The sequence below is a fragment of the Oratosquilla oratoria genome, chromosome 15 (assembly GCF_046742065.1).
Source record: "Oratosquilla oratoria isolate Oo_2021 chromosome 15, ASM4674206v1, whole genome shotgun sequence".
NCBI classification, from domain to species: Eukaryota; Metazoa; Arthropoda; class Malacostraca; order Stomatopoda; family Squillidae; genus Oratosquilla; species Oratosquilla oratoria.
The window spans coordinates 52,259,045-52,274,309 of record NC_134791.1 but is presented as its reverse complement, the minus strand read 5'-3'; the positions used below and the strand labels follow the sequence as shown (position 1 = coordinate 52,274,309).

General features: G+C 36.8%; 1 protein-coding gene across 1 annotated transcript in view; it reads right to left on the bottom strand.

Annotated features, from left to right (window-relative positions):
• Positions 1-5,768, bottom strand: part of LOC143033169 (uncharacterized) — a 10,209-nt gene extending 4,441 nt beyond the window's left edge. The window contains exon 1 of the mRNA XM_076198366.1: positions 5,732-5,768. Coding sequence (XP_076054481.1) covers positions 5,732-5,768 — 37 coding nt within the window. The remainder of the gene's footprint in view (positions 1-5,731) is intronic.
• Between the last annotated feature and the right edge of the window lie 9,497 nt (positions 5,769-15,265).

Here is a 15,265-nt window from a genome sequence, read left to right as displayed (position 1 = left end):
TAAAGAAAGTGCTCAGTGGTGAAATATATGGTCTACACTCACTTGGACGTCCTAGAAAAAACTGGAAAGGATGTGTTCATGAAGATGTGTAGATATGCGTAATAGCACCAAGAGAATAGAAGGAGGTAGCACAGGCATGACAGACATGGCGAGACATTTCAAAAGTAGTTATGAGTCACCAAATAGTTCGAAAGTCAGCGGAGAAGTGTAGGTAAGACTAAGTTCCAGTAATTTTCTTTTCTGATCGTTTGGAAGTCGTTAGGTGGTGGTGACCGGAATTAGCTCTTCTATGATTCCATTTTCTAGGGAACTCAGTTATGGGTGATATTACAAAGAATTACAAAGGATTGCAAAGGCGGAGCATGCCGACAGAAGACCTTTTGGTCCATATCTAGGTCGGATGCGAAAAAAATCACAATAATAATAATAAGTCAATAAAAACTATGACACTGCAAATAGCAAATAAAATATATAAATAAATGCACAGGTATAGTTAGATAGTAAAGAAATAGGTAAATAGTAAATAATAGTAAATTGACATATAACTAATAATAATAAAAGAGAATCAATGATAAATAGTCTCATTCTTATGGTGTAGTTTCATTTGTGTTTGACCACGTAGATGAAAGTCTCGTATGCTACGTGCGTTTGATCTTTCTTTGCTTCTTTGTTTAGTTGCCTGACCTCTTTCATTCATTCGTTAATTCTGTCTATTATATTTTCTCTTTTAATAGTTTCGGATCCAGCTACCTCATTGAGATGTTTTTTTTTTTTTTTTTTTTTATCGTCTTTGGTCACCATCATCTCAAAATGGGGTAAAATTTATACGCGTGTTAGAAATATCCCAATTGCGGATCATTAAGCATTACCATATCCCACTACTTCCTTACATCTATTGGACTCCCTCCCGTGTAGGATAGTCTGCACAATTTACCTGTGTTATAGGTCTAAGCCATGGTCGCAGTAGCTGGATACAGCGTGGTGAAAGTTTACATAGTTTGGCCCTGGACCTCTCTACGCAAGAGTCTCTAGCAGGCTATTAAACCAGAGGCGGAAAAAGAGGAGGAGCCTCATTCTTTTGGTGATACTCATTTCATCTCGTGATACTCTGTGACAACCGTCTCCACTCCTTTTTGTGTAGTATTATTATGGATCTATTTCCGTAGGTTGCACCTAGTTAATTTCTAAAAGTCATTGCTTATACATATCTCGGAAGACAGATTGTTTTATATTTGTTATTATGAACACCAGGAGGTGCCAAGATAAGAGGGAGGGAGGAGGGTGGAGGGGAGTGGAATATATAGGAAATGGAATGGGTGGGAGTGGTTTCTATGCCTTTTTATTTTTGGCCACCCCCCGTGTAGGGGGAAAAAGCCTTTGGTATATGTATTATGAACAAGTCGATAGGTTCATAAGGAATCTAATACATGTTTTTTGCTGCCCTACAATGTAACAGGTGTTTATCTGGTAACACCTGTTTTGCATCAATGGTCTTATACTGTATTTTCTGCTGCAGTACTTGCAATAAAGCTCTTAGAATAGTCAGGACATATTCACGTTTCGATTTATATTTTCAAAAGTATTCATTTTAGATTTTTTTTATTTAAATAAAAAATTATGTCCAAATGTTTTGAAACACTGTATTTTTAAGCTTTGTTACTGTAAGCTTGATATATTTTTCTATGCAAGAAAATACTTATTATTTTAAGATAGTATGTACGATGAAATATGGAAAATAAATATACTAGCATCTGAGACTTTATTTGTTCAGCTGAAGCCATTGCACGATTCACCTTTGCAGCCTAATATCTGGCCTGCGGTCACATGTAAAGACCGTTAGACGCACTTTTACTAATCCAATTTTCTAATGTTTCATTTTAGAGCCATACGGATGAACGGAAAATCCTTTGGAACTCAAAATCTACTGGCAGAGAAAAAAAAATCTTGAGAAAAATTTGACCACAATTTCTCAACAATTTTGATCTTTGAATCTGTGTAGAGCTTTCACTACGAAATACTCAAGTGAGGTCGAAGATTTTCTGTTTTGAATTATACAACGATAAAGGCATATGGCAATTACTCATTTTCATCGAGTGAGACCTAAGCCCAACGTAGCAGAGCCCCAACGAGAGGTGATGTAGTCTTTTAAGAAAGTATGGAAGTACTTATCTATTACCCTTTCGCTGCAATAAATAACCTATATGTCTTATTCTAGCTACTGTATAGCGTTTACACACGATAGAGAAAATACTTTTCTACTGTTCAAGTTAATAAACTTCTTATTATAGGATCTGATTCTAATGATAATTTTCTATCGCCAAACAATTAACATTCGCCTAAGGGTAACCTTGATAAACTTCGTATTATAGGAGCTGATTCTAATGATAATTTTCTTATTATAGGAGCTAATTCTAATGATAATTTTCTATCGCCAAAAATTAACATCCGCCTAAGGGTAACCTTGATAAACTTCGTATTATAGGAGCTGATTCTAAAGATAATTTTCTATCGCCAAACAGTTAACATTTGCCTAAGGGTAATCTGCAACAAGTGAACTGGGCATGAGAGTAAAATACTTTCAATGCCTTAAGATTCGGTGGAAATTTCATCTCTAATATTACAGATTTCTAGCGGTGAAAGTTACAGAAAGTTACATTCTTTTTTCATTGAATATTATTTTGAAATCATAAAAGAATGCTGCGTGACTCTGGTTCGTATTAGTGACACTAAAATCACTAAGGTATTAACTGCATAAAAATTATGCAGTCCCAATGAAAGAAAGTAGATAGGTAGCTGTCATAAGAACATAAGAATGAAGGAGACTGCAAGAGACCATAAGGCCTACACTAGGCCGTTCCGCCAGCAAGAATAAAAATCGTTGGTATGAAAGATATGTCTTGGTTTCAGCCAGATGAAGGAAAAATACCCCACGGCAGGCAAGGGGTTAATGAGAGTGACATAACAGTATCATGTACAATTACAAATGCGATAATAACATTTGGAAAAGCTAATTGGTCACTGCCAGCAAATTACTGGCCAATTAACTTAACAACTATCATTGGAATATTAATTAAATCAGTTTATATTTGTTCCGACCACAAAATGTATGAATTCATGATTGATAGCCAATAGAGTTTAACCCTATTAGGATGGTGTCCTGTTGTCAGATGAATTAAATCAGCTAGTGATAGGCAGAACAAAATCTCTAAATAACGACGTTCAAAAGAGGCGCCTGAATGACCCAGTAGTATATTAATTATCTAGGGCGGGTTCCTCAGTCCGTCTCAGTAGGATTGCATGATCTTGGCCAAAACATCATCTCAATTTGGCGACATTGGAGAAAAGTGAAAACACCAATAACTCATGCATGCCCACGCTCTTACACATATTCATGCACACACACACACATACGCACACACACGCACGCACACACACACACGCACACACACACACACACACACACACACACACACACACACACACACACACACACACACACACACACACACACACACACACACACACACACACTGTCAACTGTTACAAATAATATATAGTCACTAAATTCACCTGGAGACAATAACTGAAAAAACACCACCAGAACATGTTGTTGGAAATTTGGCAATAGGTAAGGAAAAAATGCTTTGAACAATTCCTTTGTAATTTAATTTATCATAGAAGCAAAGGAGTGTTAATAAAATATAACTAGTCTCTTGACAAACATATCAATATCATTATAGGAGAGATATATTAATTGCTGCAGAAGATGAGGGTGGATTTTCTGTATATCGATAAATCGATGTTAAGAAAAAATACTCATAGAAACATTATTTCGTCCAAGAATGGAATATGCCTCAATGGCATTGTCTCCATGCAGACTAAAAGATATAAGTAAGATCGATAGAATACAAATAAAAGCAACCGAAATTAAAGCTACAAAATCCCCGGGTTCAGACAAAAAACTTCGAGTGTTGCAAGAGTGTAAATTTGAAATCTGCGACCAGTTAACGTAAATATCAAATAAGTCGGTAGAGATTGGTTTTGTGTCTACTACTTGGGGGCAGGTAAATGTTATTCCTGTTTTCAAAAAGGGAGATAAATCATCTGTATGACATCAGTTATTGGTAAAATGTTTGAATTGATAATACCTAATAGAATCAGAGATCACATCAACGGATGTATTTTGATTTGTGACTCATAGCATGAGTTCTCCAAGGGTGAATCAGGTATAACTAATCTTCTATCTTTTTATACTAATCTTCACAAGGCGTCAGATAACAATAATAGTTACGATGTTATTTACCTTGACTATAGCAAGGCGTTCGACAAAGTTTCCCACCAGAGTCTACTAAATAAAGTCAAAGCTACTGCATAAGAGGAAAAGTGTTTAAATGGATTAAAGCTTGGATCAGTAAAATCCAAATGGAGGAGTGTTTTTAGTGGAGTTCCCCAAGGCTCGATTTTGGGTCCCATACTGTTCATTTTGTATATAAATAACTTGGATAATGGGGTTAATACTGATGTTAGTAAGTTTTTGGACGACTCTAAAATAGGACGCTAAATTAGGTCAGGAGAAGACGCCATGATTCTGCAGGAGGATCTTAATAAATTGTTTACATAGTCTGAGAAATAGCAAATGAATTTCCAATATCTCAAAATGCATTGTGTTTAAAATAAATTTACACAACCCATGAAGCAAGTATAGCTTAGATAACATTTTTTAATAAAAAAAAAACTGAGTGCGAGAGATTTGGGAGTTCTAGTGAGTCCTAAACTTAAATCCAGGAAACAGTGCATTAGCGCCAGAGATATAGATAACAGAACATTATGTTTCATTGCTACGACGGCTACGAATAAAAGTGCAGAGGTAACTATCAAACTCTATTTGGCTTTGGGTAGATCCATCCTTAATTATATGGTACATTTTTCTTTTCCATCCTGTAGAATGGATATTGATTCACTAGAATTAGTACAGAGTAGTATAACCTAAATGGTACACGGGCTCAGAAATTTACCTTACGAGAAGAGGCTTAGGCACCTTAACTACATACATATACATATACCAAGGCTTTTTCCCACCAAAAAGGGAGGCACCTTAACTACTCTCTGGAAAGACGCATAGTGCGCGGTGATCTAATATAGGTGTTCAAGTGGATCAAAGGTGACGTAAACAAGGCCATCATATTAAGACAATAGGGCAGGACTCGCAGTAATGAATTTAAATTGGAACAATTTAGGTTTAAGAAGGAAATAGGCAAGAACTGGTTTCCTAATAGTGTAGTCAACAAATGAAATACACTTATTAACAATGTAATGAGCGTTGGTGCTTGAAGAAATTATAAGACAACTTTGTGGGCGGGGATGACAGGTAGTAATGAACATGGAACTGCCTAGTGTAGGCCCTATGGTCTCTATCAGTCTCCCTCATCCTTATGCTCTTATGTCCAGGGGATTTTGAGAATAACGGTTTTCCATACAGATGTATAGATACTTGGAAATTATTTGATTCTTTGAAATGCAACAAAGCCAGAGCTGGAACCATGAATGAAACTTCATCTATGTATATAACTGAAAAATAAAGAGATATAGGTCAAGCACATGAACTTGAAAATAGAAATGATAATTAGAGAGCAACAGTTAAAATTCTATGAGAGTTGCAGCCTTACTTTATACTAAGAATAGGTTATAAAAACATAACCTACACACAAACACGTACGCACACAAACAACCCTTACATCATTCCCACATATACATTCACACAAAAGCATGCGTAGGCACATGTGAAAAACATTTCATCATGAATGTGGTCAAGACATAAAATATATTGAGAAATATAGAGGGGATTATTCACTTAAAAATTATCATACAGCCTAATCTATGCCAGATTACAAAATGCAAGAGAACGCAAACAACAACTAAAATGGTTCCCAACCTTGCAGGGAATATACGAATAAAGACTAAAATAATTGAATCTGCCATTATTAGAAGCCATAGGAAAAACTGGTACAAAATTAGTGTATTGGTCAACGAAACGAATGAATAATATGACGAAAATGTTTTATTCTGGGTAAGGAAAATGGTAGGAAGAAAATGGAAAAACTGAAAAAGAAACTTTAGGTTACTGAAAAATAGAACACGCAAACCACAAGCGCGCGCGCACACACACACACACACACACACACACACACACACACACACACACACACACACACACACACACACACACACACACACACACACACACACACACACACACACACACACACACACACACACACACACACACACACACACACACACACACACACACACACACACACACACATGCACACACATACACACACACACACACACACACACACACACACACACACACACACACACACACATACACACACACACACACACACACACACACACACACACACACACACACACACACACACACACACACACACACACACACACACACACACACACATACACACTGGAGCAGACAAGAGAAAGAGAAGATTTATTGACTATTTAAAGTTGTGAAAGGGATGAAAATCCTCAATAGAGATGGCTTATTAAAGTAGGACAGAAGAGAAACAAGAGGACACGAAAAGAAACCAAAGAAGAACACTTATAGAAGAGACCTGAAAAAGAATAGCTTCCCACATAAAGTGATTGATATCTGGTAACAAACTGCACGGAGAAACAGTGAATACCAAAACTATACACGATTTTTAAAATAAACTGGATGAGGAGAGATACGAAAACGGGTCACTACGAACATAGCTCTCGTCCCATAAAATACAACTAGTTAAATACAACTAGTTAAATACAAATAGGTAACTACACCCCCTCCACACACACACACACACACACACACACACACACACACACACACACACACACACACACACACACACACACACACACACACACACACACACACACACACACACACACACACACACACACACACACACACACACACACACACACACACACACATACACACAAATGCGCACACACACACACACACACACACACACACACACACACACACACACACACACACACACACACACACACACACAAACACACACACACACACAAACTCACACGAAAACCATAATCACACACATACACATGTCTTTACTCGTTTTTGTCCTCTTGATATTTTTCCTGTGAGTTCTATTTTTTGTCTTTTTAGGTTTTCTATGTATAAAATTATCTTAAGTTTTTGTCTCTACTCTCTTTTGTCTCCCATGCTCTGTTTTTACAATTCTTCTTTTCTCTTATATTTGCTTTTTCTAGCTTCAAAGTTTTACATCTTAATTCTTTTTTAGCGAATCTTTTCTCCCTTTGTCTCTTTTGTCTTCATTCTGCGTCTTTGAAAATTTCTTTAGACTTTTGAATTGTCACTCTGCCTGTCTGGGTTCTTTACTTAGTGGATGGATTATTTTATTTTTTCATTTTTTTTCGATTTTCTCTGCGTTCACCTTTCTTCCTTTTGCACTGCACCCTTCTTTCTTTTTTTTTTCTTTTTTTTTATATATGTCTTGCTTTTCAAGAACCATATATTAGTAAGGTAAAGAATATGGGATAATTTTTTTTTTTTTTTTTTAAGCCCACTTGATCAGACATTACCTTTCAGTGGCGTAAAGTCTTCTAATATATAGGGGTTATCATATAATCCATTTTTCCTTCAACCTCATATTAATCGGTGGTCCCGCCCACCTCCATCATTTTTTCAGTCTTAAAGTTACATATAAGAACATAAGAATGAAGGAGACTTCAAGAGACCATAGGGCCTACACTATGGTTAAACTATTTTGTTTTTATATCCTGAAGGATAAATTTCCTCCATTATATCAGATTTCTTCCCGAAAGCTGTGTCCTGCAAATCTTCTGCAACAGTCGGAGGAAAAATAGGAATGTGGATAGGAGGTAAAGGGAACACGGGCTGAGGGAAATACATTTATTCCTGACTAGTTTCGCCTGAGTGGCTCCCTCTGAAGAAGCCACTCAGGCGAAACTAGTCAGGAATAAAAGTATTTCCCTCTGCCCGTATTCCCTTTACCTCCAACTCACATTCGTCACAATGTATACACAAAAATGGAAGGGTTATAATTCATTTGGACCAAGCAAAGCCTGTGAGGTATGTTAACGTGTTATTTTTTTTTCTTATTAAAGTTCACATTTCAAAGTTCAGTAATCTTCTTCCTGTACTCTCTTTCGTTATTTGTATAACTTCCCTTATTTTTTACATTTTCGCTGAACCCAACTCTCTTTCTACAGTCTATGAATTGCGCTCCAACTTGGAGGTCTGATTTACTTTTACTACCATTTCTCTTTCTGGCCAACTCTAGAAGACTTTACAAACCTTAGATTTTCTTCTAGAAAAAAACGTAGAAAAACAACCGTTTTGCCAATTGCAGTTTGTAGGTGACCTTTTGGTTGATTTTGGTTATCAAAAATATTTTTTTTTTTCTTTTTGCGTATTCTCCTCCCTCCTCTTTAAGATATCTAATAATTCTTTCATCTTTTCTTCTTTGCTTATTCTTTGACTTTTTTTCTATCGGCTTACCTATCTCTCTTCCTCTGGTTTCACTTCTCCAATAACATCCAATCTGCAATCGGCGATTTCCACTTCCTGTCAATATGCCTCCGTCTTCGCTTCTTCACTCCATCCCTTTTTCCTTCTCCTTGTCTACCTTTTACATCTCCTCTTTTTACACCATAAATACCACCACTGCCGCCACTTTCACCACCAACAACCACCCAACAACAATTTTTGTCACCACTTCTTCCTTCTCTACCACCAAAACCACTACCTGTGCCTGTTACATTTTTATTATTATATATATATTTTTTTTTAGGGGGGGGGTTAATGTCAGACAGTTTAATTCACTGAGGAATCATCTTATATTTCGTTACCAATAACCACCGCTTATTTCGCTAGAGACTGTATAATGTCGATGAACTAGAGTCATAGAGCGATAAAGGAGGGATTTTAAGAGTGTAGGAGGTATGAGGGAAAATAGAATTTAAAGGTGATCATCATTCTACTTTGAGTGGAGATTAGTTTCTAATAACCAAAGAATGTAGCGTGAGACCATCGTTGTATCAAAAGTGACTCTCGACTAACTCCGACTCAACGATGATGTACATATATTGCTCTGGCTAAAGCCAGGCGACTTTATTCATCTACGTGAATGTCACTGTAATGAAAGAGTTCAGACCAACTTCTTTTGCTACAGTGACACAACCTGCACATGTTAACCTGGTCAAAGCTAGGTAATTCTATGCAGTTTGGGAAAATTCACCATAATGATGGAGTTACTTCTAGATAAAGACTCGACCTTTTCCTCGAAGGTCACCTTTAACCCTTTAGAGCATAGCTTTTTGCTCATGTAAAAAAAAAAAAAAAAAAAAAAAAAAAAAGTCAGTAAACAGAATGAACATACAAGATGAGTATGATGCCTAAGGGGATAATCGATTTTTTCTTAACTCTTAGAGTGTTGTAGTTTTTCCTCAACAGAATGAAATAGTTTGGTGGTAAACAGAATAAATGTACAATTTAAGTACATTTAAGTACAATAAATGTACATTTAAGTACATTTAAGTACAATAAATGTACAATTTAAGTACATTTAGGTACAATTTTAGTACATTTAAGTACATAGGGTTACAGTACTGGTTTCCATGGTAGGTGGAGCGAGGTGGCTCTTACTGGTACGGGAAGGACAGAAGTGTGGGTCAGTGGACGTGATGCTGAGATAGTGAAGCTCCGGCCTTCATCCTGGAATTGGCCTCCTAATTTACGGTCGAGGCTAAGGTGGCCTCGCAAACTGGGGTGCAAAAGAGAGTCCAGCCACGTTCTTAAGGATCATGTCTGCATTCTTTGTCTGACTTCCCCGTTCTCCCACATTTCTTGTTTTTACTCTCTTTCCTCGCTAATTTCCAAAGGTCTTTTCTTTTGTTCGGTTCAATATTTGCCCCCTTTATGTGTTCCTAAATTATCTCGTCATTCCTTCCTAGTGTTTATTTTTTGTTCATCAATTTACTCTTTTCTTTCTTTCTGCATTTGTAATTTAATTTTGTTCTTTATTTCTATCTACCTATCTACCAAGGGCTTTTTCACCCTTATAAAAGACTTACTTAAGTCAAAAGGAACAGAGTCACTCCTACGCATTTCACTCCCACACATTCCGCTCACCTCTGTTGTTGCCACTGTCGACCCTCACTTATTGCTATGGCGACTCACTTCTTTTAGTTGTTATTTTCTGTCTAAGAGAATTAGTTTCTTGAATATTTTATTTTTTTCTTCTGTTTAGTCAAAATAGAATATGCAACGCTCTCTCCGAGGTTATTCTAAGGAATCCCACGAGAGCATGTATATAAGACCCTACGTGATCTTTGCAGTGACGTAGTCCAATGATCTTTAATATATATAAAGATCCTCCCCAATTAAATATATATATATATATATATATATATATATATATATATATATATATATATATATATGTATGTATGTATATATGTATATATATTGGAGCTCCCGAGCCCAGCTACCTTATTACCTACACAAAGCAGACTCAGGCACCTCGCTCGGGCTGTTATTTACAAACAATATAACATTACATAAAATGAACTCAACCAGCTCGACCGGGCTCTTATTTACAAACAGCCTACCTACAAAATGCTACAGCCCTTCTGTCCCTCTTTCTACCCTGTTTTCTACCGAGCTCTTACAGGGCTCGGCAGCTACTACTTGGTCGTCCTGATCAACCCTTTTCTATCTGCCTCCTACAGGGCTCCGGCATACTATAATTTCTCATGCTGGCAAGTGTTTGATTCTCTTTAATATCTTCAGCCTTTTGATTACAACCGATGATGTTAAGGCAGCGATAACTAAGGAGGAGAAAAGAAAAATTATGAAAATAAATAGTTCATAGTTATTATAAGATTTGTCTCTATAAAAATTGGTGGTATTGATATTAAGTTCAAACATATGATCAGTGTATTCCTGATATTCTTCAGAACTCAGTTTCCCCAAGAGAATGTATAGAATGGGTACCTTGATTTTCTTCTTCATCAAAATGAGTTGTCTCAGTCACCGTTGTCACAACTGTCATCACTGTTAAATTCTATCATGCTGCTTTTTAAGTCATCTACATGTCTAACTGACACCTTCTTAGTTTCTAAGTGTAAGATCTTGTATCTATTTTCACACACAAAAACCAATTATTCTATACGGACCGGAGTATCTGGGTGAGAGTTTACTATTGATTATATGCATTTCACCATGACAAAATTTTCTACTTGTAAATCTATTTTGTGTGCAATTTTGTGTTGTTTCTTCATCTCTTGAGAATATTCTTTCATGTATTTTCTAGCCTTTTGGCGCATGGCTTGAAATGTATGTATCCTATTTGAGATGTAAGCATCCATGTTATAGATTTCATATGGAAGATTTTGGTCTTCCTTGTAGATATAATAGTGCGCAGTTTCACCTGTAGCTGTATTAATTTGGTTGTTGAGTGCATATCTAACACAAATAATCCGATCATTCCAAGTTAAACTATGTGGGCTTATCAAACATCTAAGACAAGTGATAATTTTCTTACTTAACTTCCCTATTACTCCGTTGCTCTAAGGATGAATGACTGGAATGTTGATTTTGTTTATCTTAAATAACCTTCATAATTCTTTCAAGGCTTCGTTTTTAAATTCAGTACCATTGTCTGGAACTAAGATCTTGAGAGTAGTGAAGTTACAGATGATTTGTTCATATATCACTGAAGCAATTGTTGAATACAAATCTTGACATATAATCAATGGCAGCAAATACATATTTATGTCCATTTTCAGACATAGTGTATCTAAGTGACCTCTTTGCCAAGGTTTCTGTGGTATGGGAAATGATAGCATGGGAGCAGACCTAAGCGTATTTCCTTTTATCTTAGCACATTTAAAGCAATTATTAATATATAAGTAAATATTTGTCTTCATGCCTAGCTGAGAACTATAATCACTATCATGAAATAAGTTTAATGTCTCTGGCACAAGAATTTGTGGAATCACCAATTGATTCACTGGACCCCTAGATATATCCTTCCCATTTACGACTGTTTTTCAATACAAAAGTTCATTGCTTAAATCAAATTCTTCGATCTTATATCCCTTTGGTAGTTTTGGAGGAATACTTCGTGGGTTCATCAAGTACTGTGCTACTTTTTCCCAAGTTTCATCTCTTGATTGCTCCCTTATTATCAATTCCTCGTCTACTGTTACTAGTTCATTAATACCGCAGATAGAATTGCTTAACCCTTTCGTTGGTTGGGTAATATTCTTAGTGCACCTACTGCAACGTTCTTCCTACTTGGAATGTATTCAAACTTAACCTCGTTACATTGAAGTATATTAAACCACCTGGCTAATCTGCCTCTGAGATTCTTATGTTTGAATAAGTTCTGAATAGCTGTATGACCATTCTACGCTCTGATTAGACATCCCAGTATCATATCTCTAAAACTCCGGTACACATATCACTGCTAATGTTTCCCTTTCTGTAATGGAATAGATTCTCTCTGCACTATTACAAAAACTTGATGCGAAAGCTTTCGGATGCAATGTTACATCTCTTTCTTGCATCAGTATGCCTCCTAACCCTCTGTCTGACGCATCAGTACAAAGAATTATCTCTATCATAACACTGGTTTATACATTTTTTCCTCAAAGGCAAGGATGTAAATGTGTGTTTTTTACTCAATTTCATTTGGTGAGTTAAAATTTCTGAACAGTCTTTTTCTATCACTTATTTTTTTTTATATATTCCACCTTAATTATACCGCATATAAATCAAAAATATGATATGCTTATTTCATCTATTACAAAGGGATATTACAAAAAAGAACCATAGATACAGAACGTTCATGGAACTAGATTTTTGGATGATACAATACACACAAATCATAGTACAACAAACAGTCAGAAATTATATTTTTTTTATCTTGTGTACTTTGCCTCTGGGATATCACGCAAAAGCATCCCGCAGAAGTTCCCCATTATGCTTGGGTTCCACTTGCCTTGATAGTTCTTCTCCATCTTAGTAATATCTTGGTGGATCCTTTCCCCATGCTCATCACTCACTGCCCTGAGGTTCGAAGGGAAGACGTTGAGGTGGGAGTGGAGAAAATGAATTTTGAGGGACATTCTGCATCCCTATATCTTCATAAGACTGTAAGAGTTTTTCGATACACTCTTAGTAATCTGATACCCTTGTGTTACCAAGTAAGCCATTGCAGACTGACTTAAATGTTTCCAATGCTCTCAGGTTTTTTGAAGGAAGAAGCTCCTCAAAGTCCATATCTTTCAGCACCTCTCGGATCTGAGGTCCGACGAAGATGCCCTCCTTGAGCTTACCAGAACTCTAAGCTGGGAACAAAGTGCACAAGTATTGGAAGGGAGGACCGTTTTTATCAATGACCTTCACGAAATTCTTCATTAAACCAAGCTTGATATGAAGATGAGGAAGAAGCGCATTGATCATGTTCGCCAGAGTATTTTCTTGGACACTGTGTTCACCAGGCACAAAAGTTCTCCTAGATCCCCCGTCCTTCTGCTTGTAGTGCTTGGATGCAGTCCGACTGCTCCAGAGACAGAGAAGGCAGCAGTACTTTGTGAAACCAGCTTGCATACACATATGGAGCCCAACGACCTTCAGGCCACCACAAAGACTCCACTGATACTAGTTGTACTTGACAGCTTCTAAAAGGAGCTTCATATTATAATATAACTCCTTCAGATAGACTGGGTGGGCAATAGGAATGCTGGAGTGTTTATTCCCATTGTGCAAGAGCACATCTCTTGAGACTTCGCATAAAAGGGTCTATGAAAAGACGCCAGTCTAAGGAATTGTATGAGAAACCAAGGAAGCTGAACAAGCCAGAGACATTTGTGCAGTAGCACAACCTGTTTTCCATGTCGAATAGTGAAGCCAAGTCTTTGTTCCATGTCCTGACACTACTGATCCTTACATCAGTCTTGGCCAGGTTCCACTGCTTAAGACGGGATGCTAGGAGCTCTGACCGCTGCTTAGATAGATACAAATGACGAGCAAGGTCATTCAGGTCTTCCTGTGTGATCCAGTGGGGCTCGTTTCCACTAGCTCCTGAATAAACAGAGAAATTGTCTTCAGAACATACTGACTTGGCAGATTCTTCCCTTGAAGGCATTTCTTCATGTGATGAAGGAAGAAAATCCTTATTTCCTGGAGGTGTAGGGACAAGGAGATCACCTAAGTGAGGAACATGTCTCATAGCTGAGGGAAGGCTGGGATATTTTATCTTTTTCTAGAAGTATTGAAACCAGTTATATTTGTTAGACAAAAATAGCGATCCTCTGCATGGCTTCGTAGCTCTCTCCAGACCATCGGGACAGCAAAGTTGAAGGCCACATTGTTGTCGTTAAACCATGTAGATTGTGGTAGGGTTTACAACAGATGTGTGGGCCCCAGGATTATTCTGATTTCCAATTTTGCAATTAGAATATTGAAAGTAAGCAGTTCTCAGGAGGAAAGAATTTGTTCGGCACTGTGCAACTGTCATGAAATCCCAACACACATATCAGAATAAATTTGCCTTGTTGATGCATCTTTGGTGTTTTCAAGTACCTGAAGTCATTATGGAGATATGTATCAGCTCACAAAATCTAGAAAACAAAATTAACATTGATCATATATATGGTTATGTGAATTGTCGGGAGGTCATGATATAAACATATATCAACATATAAAATAGTTGTGTAAAATGAATGTCGACCAACAATAACCTTCTGCATTCACCGCCAGTAAGCTACTAGTGTACGAGCCAATATTGCATATCAGGGTTACCAGATGCTTTTAGTGAAAATAGGGCATGTAAATTTTCTAAAAAGATCACAGGTACTAAACTTCTAATTAAAAAAAGCACACACAATGTCCCAAATAGAACATACCTGGTAGCCCTGAATACATGTACACATTTATGTACATGTATATATGTATATCTCAAAAACTAGAGGTGATGAGTAAAATCTGATTTCAAATCTGAAATCAGACTCTCAAAATTAGATTATAACAACTATTTTTATGTTTGCCTCAATTTCTCTGTATACCAGTATAATTAGGAAAAATGGGAACAGCAGAACTAGTAAGTTTATTTTTCAACATGTCAAAAGCTTGTTGTCATTCAAGTCAAAAAGTGAACTTTGAGTCTTTTCTTAGCAA